At 43.2% G+C, this 13322-nt stretch overlaps 1 protein-coding gene across 1 annotated transcript in view; it reads right to left on the bottom strand.

The window, feature by feature from the left end:
- NARS2 (asparaginyl-tRNA synthetase 2, mitochondrial) overlaps window positions 1–13322 on the bottom strand; it is a gene marked incomplete at its 5' end in the record, with an annotated part of 58426 nt that overhangs the window by 35834 nt on the left and 9270 nt on the right. The window contains 2 exons of the mRNA XM_080355632.1: window positions 2020–2120; window positions 12591–12671. Of these exons, the coding sequence (XP_080211758.1) occupies window positions 2020–2120; window positions 12591–12671 (182 nt within the window). The remainder of the gene's footprint in view (window positions 1–2019; window positions 2121–12590; window positions 12672–13322) is intronic.

Raw genomic sequence — 13322 nt, 5'->3', positions numbered from 1 at the left:
TGAAGGGATTCAACAGCACTTGAGCTGTAGGCTTCAAAAACTCAGCGTGCTTAAATAAAATAAAAATAAGAGGAGCAGGTTCGCAGAACAGCTATACCTCATTATGAATAAACACAGCTTATCTAAATTTAGACGGCAATGGATCCATTTAAAATGCGTGTAAGAACAACATGCTACTGCAAAATAGGAACATGAAGCTCTAATGTGATGTACTGCATGATGAAAAGCACTGATTTTTCTTTTTAAGCCATCCTTAGAGAGCAAGGTGCACCTTAGTGATACCAATGGAAAAAATATTTAGCAGACAGGTCTTGCATCTGCCCAGTTTCGCCTTCTGCTCTATCCCAGAGCAGGCTGTGTACTATTAAAGGGAACAGATTGATGTAAGAGAGTGAGATTGTATTTCAAGTTAATCATTACAATCCATACTTATTATTTGGCTGTATTTGATCTGTGGAATTACGTCTTTCAATAAAGGTCACAACGCATGACAGTCGATTAAGCCTAACATGCATAAATGCGTTTCATCCCATCTTCTTTTGGGGACGCAAAAACACTCCATCAACCCTACAGTTAAACAAACCTTTCCCTCATTAACTTTCCCCGGCTAATGTCTGCGATGACGCATCAGCCTTTTGGCTGCCAAGTGACCTGTGCTTCTGTCACAGCAGCCACATCAGAAACATCCCATCCATTGAGAACCTTCAGCTCGGGTATTTGAGCAGACCGCAGCCATCTAGGCGGTCTGGGAAGAAACACTGTCTCTCAAGGATAAAAAAACAGGCAGAAAACAGCTTTCTGAAGAAATTTATACCTTTTGATTTATATGGAAAACTTGCCCTCTGAACAATTTCCCTGCAGCTATGTACCAGCAGCCAATTAAACTGTGCAATTGTAATTAAATAAAAAACAGCTAAACGTTTATTATTTGGTTCTCAACGTCAGATATGAGGCAAGTACTAAGACTATTAGAAATACTTGTTAGAACCTCCACTTCCATGAAAAGGCAGATCTTCCAAGTTTACATTTTCTAAAGCCAGGGTTTTACCATCCCCATCTTCAGGAGATTTGCACTAGGCAGTAACTAATCACTTTAAAAGTGATCTTAAAGTCACTAGAAGTGTATGATGAAGGCCCTTGGCAAGTGGCAAACAACTGCAGCGCTACTTGCCTGAGATGTGGCCTCTGAGAGGCTTTATCGGCCATTCAGCTGGGAAGAGGTGACTTGGCTGAAGTGCCACATCCAAGGAGAACCCATGTTGCAAGTGCTCAAAAAACTGTGCCTTCAATAAGGGATTGTGCCAACTTGATTACACTTGTTCAATGTACTAATTTAGTTAATTGATTGGGAAAATTCAGTGTAGGTGAGGACCAAACCCCCTAATCAAAGGGAACTATCTCTCTGATAGACTGACACTTTCACCCCTAACAATCTCAGTGAAATATTAACATTAAGCTTAAGGATAATTTTCTTCTTATCCAAGTCAGTATTAATTATTTGACTGTGATCACTTTAGCAGCGAGAATGAACAAAGCAGCAAGCGTGGAAGCCACAAAACAGGAGAAATGAGAATTAGCAGAAGGAATAAATGCAACAGGAAGACTGAAGGAGACAGAAAAAGGAATCTTGGGAAAAAAGGACAAAAGGAATGTGATGGCTAAAATCAAAGAGATATTCTTGCTGAGACAAGCCAGCTGTGAACAATAAAAAGACACTTAAGGTACTACAATTATTAGCCACAATCCTACAGTCATTCCCAAAAAGATGATGTCTCCTTCCAATAGTCCCAATCCATGGCAAGCAGGAGACGACTCCCAGTATTTAAAACTAGTTCCCAGACCAGAATTAAAAAGCAGCCTAATTTTCTCCTTCCTAGGCTGGCCTCTCACACCATCATCCAGCCACTGCTGCTCTATTAGTTTCTGGCACATGGCAGATATCTAACAAATACCAATGAGGCAAAATTACCAACCGAGAAGATGCCACAGATCGAACCAAAAACTTATCGTTTTGCTCACCCCGCCATCACTTCCAAATGGAGTTGGCCAGAAACTGTCAGGAAGGCAGGCACATTGAAGAAATGGGTCTTTTCCGCAGACTCCTTTGCCTCATTTGACGCCTGTAAGTCAAAAAATGAGCAAAAAGTCAGACTATTGGCATTTGAATAAAAAGCACAAGTCCTGGTTTATTTTTCCTTGTTTCTCTTAAAAAATTCCACGAGGTTCAATGCAATCACTGCGGAAATGGAATATGACAGTGCCATAAGTCATAATACAACACTCCCCATCTTTTCTCAGGCTGTCAACGGGCTCTAAAACCTATTCAAGCAAAACACACTAATAAAAGCCACCACAAGATAGAACACTCTTGGGGACTTCTCTTTCTAGAGGCTCGATGCAAATAATGCATCTGGGTAGTGAAAAGCCGCATTTGAAGTGGGAAACACCACAGCTCCCGCCTCCACTTTCAGTGAGTTATGTGGTGATGGGTTGTAGGTATCAGAACAACTTGCAAAACAATTTTGTGGCACACACCCCCAGTTATCACCAGCAAAGCTTGGCCATGGCAGCACAGAGGAAGGACACACAGTTCTTTTGGACATTTCTTACAGGGATCGTAAACTGGATTCTCAGAAATGAGTTATACCAGTTCAGCTGAGTGGGCAGTAATGTGTTAAGATGACACAGCTTCGTAGAGCTTTACTATTTACCCAAAACTTTGCGGGCAGCACAGAGTTTGCACAAAGCTAAAAGAACACGTGGCTCTTCGCTTCTCACCTCTTATCTTTGTATTTAGGTATGTCAGGAGCTCTAAATTTTACTCAAAGACTTCAGTTAACTTATGTGTTTAAACACAAGCAGGTGGAGAAACCACATCTCATGCCTTTAGGAAATGCAGACATACCAAATGAAAATCGCTCTGGAACATCTGCTGAAGAACATTTTGCCCAGCAACATACAAAAGAAAGATGCCAGTCTATCAGCCCAGTCTCTAAATGTATGTATTGATTTTTCAGTCTTTACAACCAAGATGAACAGTGAGGGGAAAGGGAAGAATCTCTGGCGTTTGGAAATCAATATTGTCTTAAGACTTGTTATTCAGTCTACAAAATAGCAGAACTGAAACAACACGGAGTTGGAAACATCAGAGCTTACACATAATAGAGGCACTGAAAAACTGTTTTGTTTCAGCTTTTGCATATCTTTTCAGGTCACCAGATATTTTAAGCAAAAAAAATGACAAGTAATGGAAAACATAATAGGATGTTTAGTGTTTCAGTATGAAAAATGGTCTAAAAAAAAAGTCCCATTAGAGTGATGCTATTTTTTAAAAATTTACAGGCACAAACCAAAAATTAGAAGACCTCTTTGTTGAGTGCTTTAGAAGTAATTTGAGCAGAAGGACCATGCTTCACCAGTTCCCTGGCAGACACTAAGCTGACCCAGGAAAAGCACCAGCCTTCTGGGCTGCCTTAGGCTGAGCTTTGCCAGCAGGTCCCTCCCCTCTGCCCAGCACTGGGGACTCACCAAGATGTATGAGAGAGACCTGGACATACTGGAGTGAGTCCAGCAAAGGACCATGAAGATGATTAACGGAACTGGAGCATTTTGCATATGAAGAGGGTGAGAAAGCTGGGACTGTTCAGCACAAAAGAGAAGGCTCCAGACAGATCTTACCCATGTGCATAAAGACCTGATGGAAGGGAATGAAGAAGGATCCAGACCCATCTCAGCCATGCTCATGGGGAGGGCAAAAGGCGGTGGGCATAGATTTTGAAAAAGAGACACATGAAATTTAATCTGAAAACAAGAATAAACTTGTTTATTTCCTGTGGGGGTGGTCAAACACTAGAAGAGGTTGCCCAGAGAAGCTGTGAAGTCTCCATCTGGGGAGATATTCAAAACTAAGCAGGACAGTCTTGGGCAACTTGCTCTAGCTGGCCCTGTTTGAGCACAGGGAGATGGATTAGATGATCTCTAGAGGTCACGATTCTTTTCTTTAAAACAAAAACATGAAGATAAATGAGGCTTTTGTTTCAGCATTTTCTACATTTCAATGTCATCCCTAAGCTCTGGAGGAGTCAAAGGTTCAGGAGAAAGACAGAAAGAAACTTCGAAGATAATATGAGGTTTTGGCTGATCTACATTCACTTCCAGACAAACTCTTTCTTCTGAGATAAGTCTGAAATACCCACTTTTCAAAGTGGAGTTCCTCCGAGTCATGCCAAGTGTTGCCAGCTCAACTGTGTCACTGCCTCCAGCCACTTTGCTCCCCAACTTGTCACAGGGAGGTTCCAAGGCTTGTTCACCAGCCTTTGATATTCTACAACCTGCCATTTTTCTCAATGAGTCAGAAGACGTTGCTTTTGTTCTCAAAAAGCTCTGCTGCTCATCACAAAGATAAAACGGAGACTGCCAAAGGCTGCAGATCACAAGGCAGTTTTATCTCTTCGTAGCATCACGCTGAAGAAAAGCTTTGCCTTGCTCCACAGAGATCAATGGATATATGACAATTTGTGGCTGTAACCCCAGGACCGCTTCCTTTGTTTCATGGCTTTTGCAGTTCTAAAAAAACCAAACACCACCACCCAAGGATGCAGAAGCAGGCTCCTATTGTTTTCTTCAAATAAACCCAAAGTATTTGCTCAAAAACAATAAGGATATTAATAAACATACAAACATCCACATACCACAGCCTCAGAGCTGTGGCCAGAACACTAAAGAGAAGAGCCACGTACCACTCCAGTTTCTCCTACAGCAAGCTTAGTTCAGCCACATTCCTTGTTCCATCAGCGAAAAATCCCACCTAATCCTGTAGGATGCAACTTCTAAACAACGAGAAAGGGACAGACTGGAAGCAGGAAAAGAACAGAAGAAATCAGCCATGAAATCTCAACACTTCCCCCCAAATCCACAAACAGGATACAGCTGCCTCCAGGAGCTGGGGCTTGGTTTATTTATAATGACTTTGTGTCATTTTTCATTCTCCAAATCAGATGTAATCTCAGGGAGGCAAAGAGAAAACAGACACAACAGTAAGTGACTGGAGGAAGAGTGTGAGAAAGTCCACAGCTCAACTTGACTCATAAAAACATGCAGCATGTTTGAGAGGCCAAGGAGGGATCCCGAGATGCGTCTTCATTGCGAGCAGCTCCTGGGCAGCTTCCAACAGAAGGTGAAGAGTGAACATGGCAATATCTTGACAAAATTTTCCTCCCCCGTTGCCATCTGATCGTCTCGCCTCTCCATAGCTCCCCATTCTTCTCTCAAAGCCTGACAGATGGGTGTCGTGAGCTGCAAAAGTCACTTGCCACGCAGGGAAAATGAAATGCCTCCCTTTTCCTTCAAAAGGGACCACTTGAGCCAGGAGATATCCTGTAATTAGCGATGTCACATTTCATGTGTATCAAAATCAATTAACTCACTAGAGGGGGTTCCTCCACTTCATACATTTAAGCACAGGATCAGGTGAAAGTTTTCAAGTGCTGTGCCCCAGATTTAAGCTCAGCCTTTCAGATCCAGCTTACTTCTTTATTATAAACAACCACAGCCCCTGGTAGAAAACAGATAATAAATAGCAGGCGATGCTATCCCTTCACTGCTGACACTGAGCAAGACTGCTTTTCATCTCCATGACCAGCAAAATGAAGCGACAACACTGTGGTGCTTTTATTTCAATTAGATGGACTTTTCTCCCACTTCCCAACCCCAAAACACCTACTTTGTAAAAAATTAGGGGGAAATAAAGTCTTTTCTTTCAAGTTCTCTCCACTCTCTAGTCAAAAACTACTCAAATTACTATGAGGAAAGAGGGAATCTGTATGAAACATCTTGGTGTGTCAGAGTAAACGTCCTAAAAACATATTAGGATTCAACATCAACATCAAAGGCTTTTTATTCTCATTTTAAATACGAGAACAACTGGATTTAGTATGTGTTTTGTTCTCCATCTCCTCAAATGTCTAATGATTTCGTTTAAAATTATTCCCTTTGATGTCAGCCTTGTATTACCTCTTACTTGAGGCAGTTAGCTTCAGGAGAGTATAAACCGTTTGATTCTGTCTCTCACTCTATGCAAGCCAAATGCACGAAGGGATCAGAAAAAGACTTGAAAAGCTCAGAGAATTCATTGCCCTAGTCCTGGCTCACACCACCACGCTGCAGAAGCTTCACAGCACCACATCTTGAATCTGGACCTGCTCTCTGTGATGTTCCATTATAAACATGAGCAGGTTTTCTTTTTTAGGCCACCACTGCAAAATTCATAACTTCCAAGAAGTCCTCCTTGCAATTCCAGTCCTAATTCTGATCAGCTGGACTTGCACTGGGCAAGAGCAGCTGGTTCTGCTGAGAGAAGCATCTCATAAATATGGACTGGAATTACAGGCGGAGATGAAGCAGGTAGAAATGAGGAGAAACTGGGAGAGCTAGAAAATGCAAGGACAATCCCTCCCGTTTCAGCTCACCCTGATCCTTGATGAGCACCTCTCTGAAGTCCCAGACTCCCAGGGACTGGTGAGTCTCAGACTGTGACACATCTCAAAAGGAGAAAACACCTGACAGTCACTAATACTGTTGCACAGCTAATGAAGTTCAACAAGGGCAAGTGTAGGGTGCTGCACCATGGGAGGAATAGCCCCCGGCACCAGTACAGGTAAGGGGTGGACCTGCTGGAAAGCAGCACTGCAGAGAAGGACTTTGGAGTTCTGGTTGACAACAGGTTGAGTATGAGAAACAACGTGCCCTTGTGGCCAAGAAGGCCAACGGTACCAGGAGTGCATTAAGAGGAGTGTGACCAGCAGGTTGAGGGAGGTTGTCCTGCTCCTCTCTACTCTGCCCTGGTGAGGTCGCATCTGGAGTTCTGCATCCAGTTCTGGGCTCCCCAGTTTAAGAAGGACAAGGAATTACTGGAGGGAGTCCAGCAGCGGCTACGAAGATGATCACAGAATGTTAGGGACTGGAGGGGACTTCGAAAGATCATCTAGTTCAATTCCCCTGCCAGAGCAGATGAGGGGTCTGGAGCATCTTTTTTATGAGAGACTGAGAGAGCTGGGGCTGTTCAGCTGCAGAAGAGAAGCTGAGAGGGGATCTCATCAACGTTTAAAAATATCTTCAGGGTGGATGTCAAGAGGATGGACCAGATTCTGTTCAGTGGTGCCCAATGACAGGATGAGGGGCAACAGGCACAGACTGAAACACAGGAGGTTCCATCTGAAAGGAGGAGAAACTTCTTTACTCTGGGGTGTCAGAGCCTGGAACAGGCTGCCCAGAGAGGTTGTGGAGTCTCCTTCTCTGGAGACATTCAAACCCACCTGGACACCTTCCTGTGTGATCTGCTCTGGTGATCCTGCATTAGCAGGTGGGTTGGACTGGATGATCTCCAGAGGTCCCTTCCAACCCCAACAAGCCTGTGATTCTGTTGTAGTGACCTGACCTGGAGCCTTAATGGACAGGAGAGGCACTGAAGTGGCCTGGCCCACCTTGGTTTCACTGCTTGTGCTTCAGGGAGAAAAGTGAAAACCTCCACAGCATGTTTTACTAAACTTCTACATCTCCTTTACAGCCCCAAGACCCAGATCTTGCTGCATTTGGTCGGTTTGTCATAATTAGTTCAGATACGAAGCTTTGGAGTTACTCAGGGCACGTGCAGGGAAGGGCTGTTACTGTGATGGGTTGTGCTGAAACATGTTTCGTCCAGTTTTGGTGTTATCGTCTCTTTGGTTTGGGAATATGAACCATTGCCTCTGTGCTGATGTTTTTAAAGATTTGTCCTCCCTCTCGGTGCATAGCCCTGTCTGTTAGAGCCAGCGATTACAGTTTCATTCATGTTCATGCCTGACTCCTGTTGTGAACCAAGGTAGACTAAGATAAATGGACTTTTTAGCAATGGAGCTCTCGCCCTTCCCTCAGCACAGAGTTGTGTGTCCCTCTGTTTTCTTGTGTTCGTGTCTGACAGAGCAGTGATTGCAGACACTTAGTCCCTGTTTTACTGCAAGGCCCTTCCTTGGCTAGAACTACAGGTGTCAGTATTTCTGGATGAATCTGTAAAGGACTGAGGTACTTGGTAAGAGTTTTAAACTAAAGTGAAAGAAGGCAGGTTTAGATTTATAAGGAAGAAGTTCTTTACAGTGAGAGTGGTGAGGCACTGGAGCAGGCTGTCCAGAGAAGCTGTGGATGCCCCGTGCCTGGAAGTGTCCAAGACCAGGTTGGACAGGGCTTTGAGTGAACTGGTCTAATGGTAGGTGTTCGTGCCCATGGCAGGGGGTTAGACTGGATGATCTTTAAAGGTCCCTTCCAACCCAAACCACCTGACAATTCTGCTGACCCCAAAACCAGTTTGTAGCACACTTGTATTCCTGCACATGCGTAGATGAGGCCCGATATGGTAGGAAGATGCTCATCCAGTATCAGTGCGTTTCAGCTGTAGCGTGAGCTGCGTTAGCAGGTGGGTTGGACTGGATGATCTCCAGAGGTCCCTTCCAACCCCAACCAGCCTTGGTTTTAACTGTGACTCTCCCCAGCAGATCCCAGCCTTCCTTGGCGCTTTCTGCTTTTTTCAGCAGTACCAAACAAATGGTAGGGGTAAGTTTCTGCATCTACAGCATCAGGCACAGATTTCTGACGCCACAGTAGGCACAGCCATGAACTCACACCCTTCAGGGATGTAGAAACTTCTACATTCACTCCTGCGAGCATGTGGCAAAATAGTCCCCAAGAGGTAAGCACCATACAAATCCCTAGACACATTTCAGAGAAGAACAATACCTGGATGGTTTTTGGGGTGTTTAGTATCCCTTCAAACAAAGAAATAGTCTGATCCAGGTGCTGGGTTCAGTCATACAACACCCAGACGCAATGAGGTCTGTGTGTGTGAAGAGACAAGCCTGATGCAGAGCACATTTACCTCTGTTGGAGCCAACAGGTAGAGTACAGCACTCCGACACATACAGCATGGTCCCCAGGAAGGAATGAAGCCCCAGGCAATAAAAACCACATGTGAAGATCTACTTTAAAGAGCTGTGAATGCCAATGCAGCTGTTGTGTCTTAAAACTCGCTGCATGCTGAGTTCTTTTAAAAGGACACAGCTGGGCAGCAGGGAAAGCATCTGTCCAGGACCTCATCATACTGGCTGGGGTGGCCTGGGCCAGAATCTTCCTGAGCACAAAGGAGCCTCCACCTTCTCCACAGCAGCTGAGGACACTCAAGCAACGAAACTTTCCAGGGAGTGAAGTGGAAAAGACAGAGCAAGAGACCCAGAGAGCAGGAAGCCTTCAACGCAGCAGACAGAGTGGGAGGCTACTGAAAATAGCAGGGAACAGACGTACAGCCAGATCATAAAGACAAAAGAAACAGCAGATTTCCTAGGAAACAGCCCCAGAAGGGGACAGGGGAAAGTTTCTTGCGACATACAAAGCTGCTAAGAATTTTAGACTTCAGTAGAAAAACAATTGAGGAAAGGATCTGCCCTGAGGTGCTGAGAGCTGATACAGAGGAATTATTCTCAGATTAAACTAAAATAAAAAGGGAAGTTTCACCTTGCTGATCCGAGTTGCCTTTATTTCAAAAATTACCTCGTCCTGCTTTGCATTCTACTAAAACCCAGACTTCAATATTCACCACTCTTTTTGGCATTTTGCAGCAAGCTTACTGACAGGAAGGCAGCACAAGAGGCTTCCCCCTTACAGTGTTGCACTGAAGGCTGACACTGTCAAAGGCACAGAAATCCATAAATTGGTGTTGCTGATGGTGCCACATGCGCTAAGGTCTGCCTGGCTGTTCTCACACTTCCAGTAGTTTCTCCTCAAACTTACATCTTTCAAGTGTAGAAAGTTTCAAGTACAAAAAGATTTCTCTGGAGTTCTTACCACCTTGTTTTATTCTTCAAAATCTCCTTTGTTTACCACCTTCTTTTTGCTGTTATGGTACTTTGTTTTAAAAATATTTAGCTGAACTGATTTGCCCAGCAGAAAGGGAAGGGATTCTCTCTCACTCCAAGCCCTAGTATGAGAACATCCCAACCAAAGCTATGTACAGACTAATCAGAGCGCCCCAAACCAAACAAAGATAATGAGGAAGCTGAACACATAAACAAACACAAATCCTACAGGATTAAGAGGTCTAGGAATCAAAGATCATGTGTCTTCAAAAAGCCTGTTCTTCCTAACTCCAGATACATTTTCCCCCTTCTCTTTAAGTCTCATGTAAAAACAGATTCCTACTTGCTTCACTTTCCACCATTTCCCAAGAATGTGCAGCCACCAGACATTAGTCAGAGGATTAAAATTGTGCCAGTCAGGAGAAGATTGCTATTAAAAGGCGATGGTTCACAGTGGGTGCAAATGCAGCCTCTACTTGGGTCCCAAAGTCTATTCAACCCAAGTTTTCAACTTATTCCAATTCCAGCAGGACAGCTAAACCGGTGAGTTTATCAGTTTTATACAACACTCAAGGGTGCTAAAAACAAAACACAAACAAACAAACAAACAACATACCATAAAAGGCAGAAAAAACAACTGATAAGCAGCAGGTGTAACTACCACAAGTTCAACACCAATAGGAGATCAATTTGTGTTCTGGCCACAACTGGAAGATACATCTTAAAACTTTAACTACAGGAATTAAACATTTAAATTGAAGAATCTAATTTGCAGGTTGCTTTCACCAATTCCTATCACCATAACTCTGGGCTATCGCCCAAATATAAGAGAAAGAGAAATTTATTCTCACTCTTGGCCTGTGCAAGCAGTGAATTAAGGGCTAGTTTAAAAGTGACTGAATACAGCAGACAGGGCATGTGTTGATGTTTGGTCTGATTAAAAGCATGAGGTGATTCTGGGCTTGTTGCAAATATCACCCCCTTATTTTTATGTCTGACAGCCTCAAATGCATGGCCAAAAGAAGGCTTAATCTTTCCCTGATTTCTACTGTCAAGAAACAGCATCACTGCTCCAGTGGAGTGAAGCATTCGCAGCGGCATAGCAAGTGGTCTTGGATCTCTGCTGGTCAAGACAAATTTTGAACAGAGCTTTGCAGAAACAAAACCAAGTCCTAAATTAGGCCAGACAATGAACTGGTGCTCAAGGAAGAAAGAGGAAATCAGGGAGAACTTCCCACTCCCCAGCAGCAAGTGGGCTTCTATGAGCCCTTTCTTTGTGGCACAGGTCATTTGATGGGATCTGACTTCACATTCACTCCACACTTTTCCAGCAGAGCTGTCTCTATGTTTCTCCAAAACAGGTATTATTTACACCTAAGCATCCACACTGGAGAGAGAGCAAGAGATTTGCCTTAAACTGTGCATTTAGGTAAGATCCACGTTATACAAGTTTCAGACTCGCACTTTAGCACCTCAATCAACATTTGCATCAGCGCTTCTGTTCCTACCAGCCACCTACGCCGCCGTCCTGCATCCTCTACAGCTTTCAAGTGGATACAATTTGTACCAAAGACGTAATACACTGTACAGCTGCAAACTGTATAATGTTCCCATCATTAAGTGCCACTTGTTTTCACATCTTAATTTGCATGCAACAGCCTGGAACGAACCTTTGGTAGCATTAAGGGATCCCAATTAAACAGAAACAATTTAGTTTGGCTAATCAACTCTATTGTCCCAGCAAGCAAAAAGCTGAGCCACATGTAACTGGTCTGGAAGGGAATCACCAGAAGCACAGGTTAGACCTTGAAATCCTGAAAAAACAGCACATGGAGGCTTTTTGTCATGAGGTTGTGCAGGGAGTGGAGGACGCGATACCGCAGCAAGCAGCTGCTACCTCAACAATTCTTCCTTTTGCTTACAGATGATTCACCAGCAAGGCTGGAGCCCACAAGCATAAGTGGCAATGGATGTAATTGTTTGAGACAGAAGAGTGAATTTCAAATATAGAAGTATAAAAGGCAGATGGAATTTCTTCTGATTCATGGATGTGGGGGTTAGGAATCGTAAGAAATATGTGGGCAAGATCTTAATGGTAAAAACTGTATTTAAGTTTGATAGGAGGTTTTGACCCAAGACATATAATAGTTTATATAATAATAGATTGTGGCAGCAATTTGGTGGATGAATGGGGAGACTTAGCAATGCTGGAGGAGAATTGCTCCAATATAGAGAGGAACAAGTACACAGGTGAATAAGGGTTTTAGGTATTGCTGACTTTCTTTTGAGGAGTTAAAACATGGTGAATTATATTCTTCATTTCAAAGCTAAGAAATATTTGTGTGTAGTAGGCTGCCCTGAATGTCCCATCCCACCTCTTGGGCTCTTATGATCACATAGTCCTGTTTACCAAGATGTTGCACCTCCCTCTGTTGTTCTTTGTAAACTTTTCCACAGCATCAGCGACAGACAAAAACAATCAGTACAGAAAGTGCTGATCAATGCACAAAACAGCAATAAGATTAAAAAAGTAATGCATCTGTTTAACTCTGAATTACTAGCTGAAGCAAAGAACTGATACATTAAAAAATGTAATCATGAAAGTACATAGAGGAGAGGTTTTGTGAAGACAAACAGTTCCTCTTACCTTCAATGACTCCAGAATCACTCTGCAAGCAAAAATCAAAAGAAACGTTATGCAACCCAACTTACCTCTATTTGAAAGAGTTCTCCAGCACCTTCACAGTCATTTGATGTAATTATGGGGGTATGAATGTGCACGTAGCCATTATCCTGGAACAGATAAAACACAAAAAATTAACTAAAAATATAAAATGTCAACTTTGAGGATGCATCACCCAGCACACATCATACCTCAGCTATGAGCCCCCAACCAGGACAGCTTATGGTTCCTTTCAGGCAACTTTTGCCTTACATGACAGAGGACTAACCAAACATTAGCATAATTTACAAATCAATGTTTACTACTTGTGCTTCTCCCTCCATGTATCATAAAGAAATGAGATTTACGCCATTACTATAGGTTTTTGCAACCACTCGTCTCCATACCATTTCCCTTTCTCCTCACTTCCTCCAGTATTTTCAAATTTTTGGGCAGTTTCAATCAAATCCACCCCTATGGCCTTAACACTTCAGTTTCTTGCAGCTTTTTGAAAGCTGGTGGTTAGGCAGAAGACACTCTTCCCCACTAAGAGAAATGGTCAACTGTGTTAGATGACAGAAATCACATACTGCATGGGAGAGAGGCCTTAAAAACACCCAATTCACCATGAAAATGTCATTCCCACCTTGCATCTTCTGAGATATCTAACTGATTTTAGAGACAGGATACAGCCTGGCTTGGTCACGTTTTGGGTACCTGGAGAGTTACCCACTCATGTAACAGTTCATCAATCCAGCAGAAGCCTTCAAAAGCAGGAAAGT

The sequence above is a fragment of the Nesoenas mayeri genome (assembly GCF_963082525.1).
Source record: "Nesoenas mayeri genome assembly, chromosome: 1".
Lineage (NCBI taxonomy): Eukaryota > Metazoa > Chordata > Aves > Columbiformes > Columbidae > Nesoenas > Nesoenas mayeri.
Note: the sequence above shows the minus strand (reverse complement) of the source record. Positions and strands in the feature narration are given on the sequence as shown.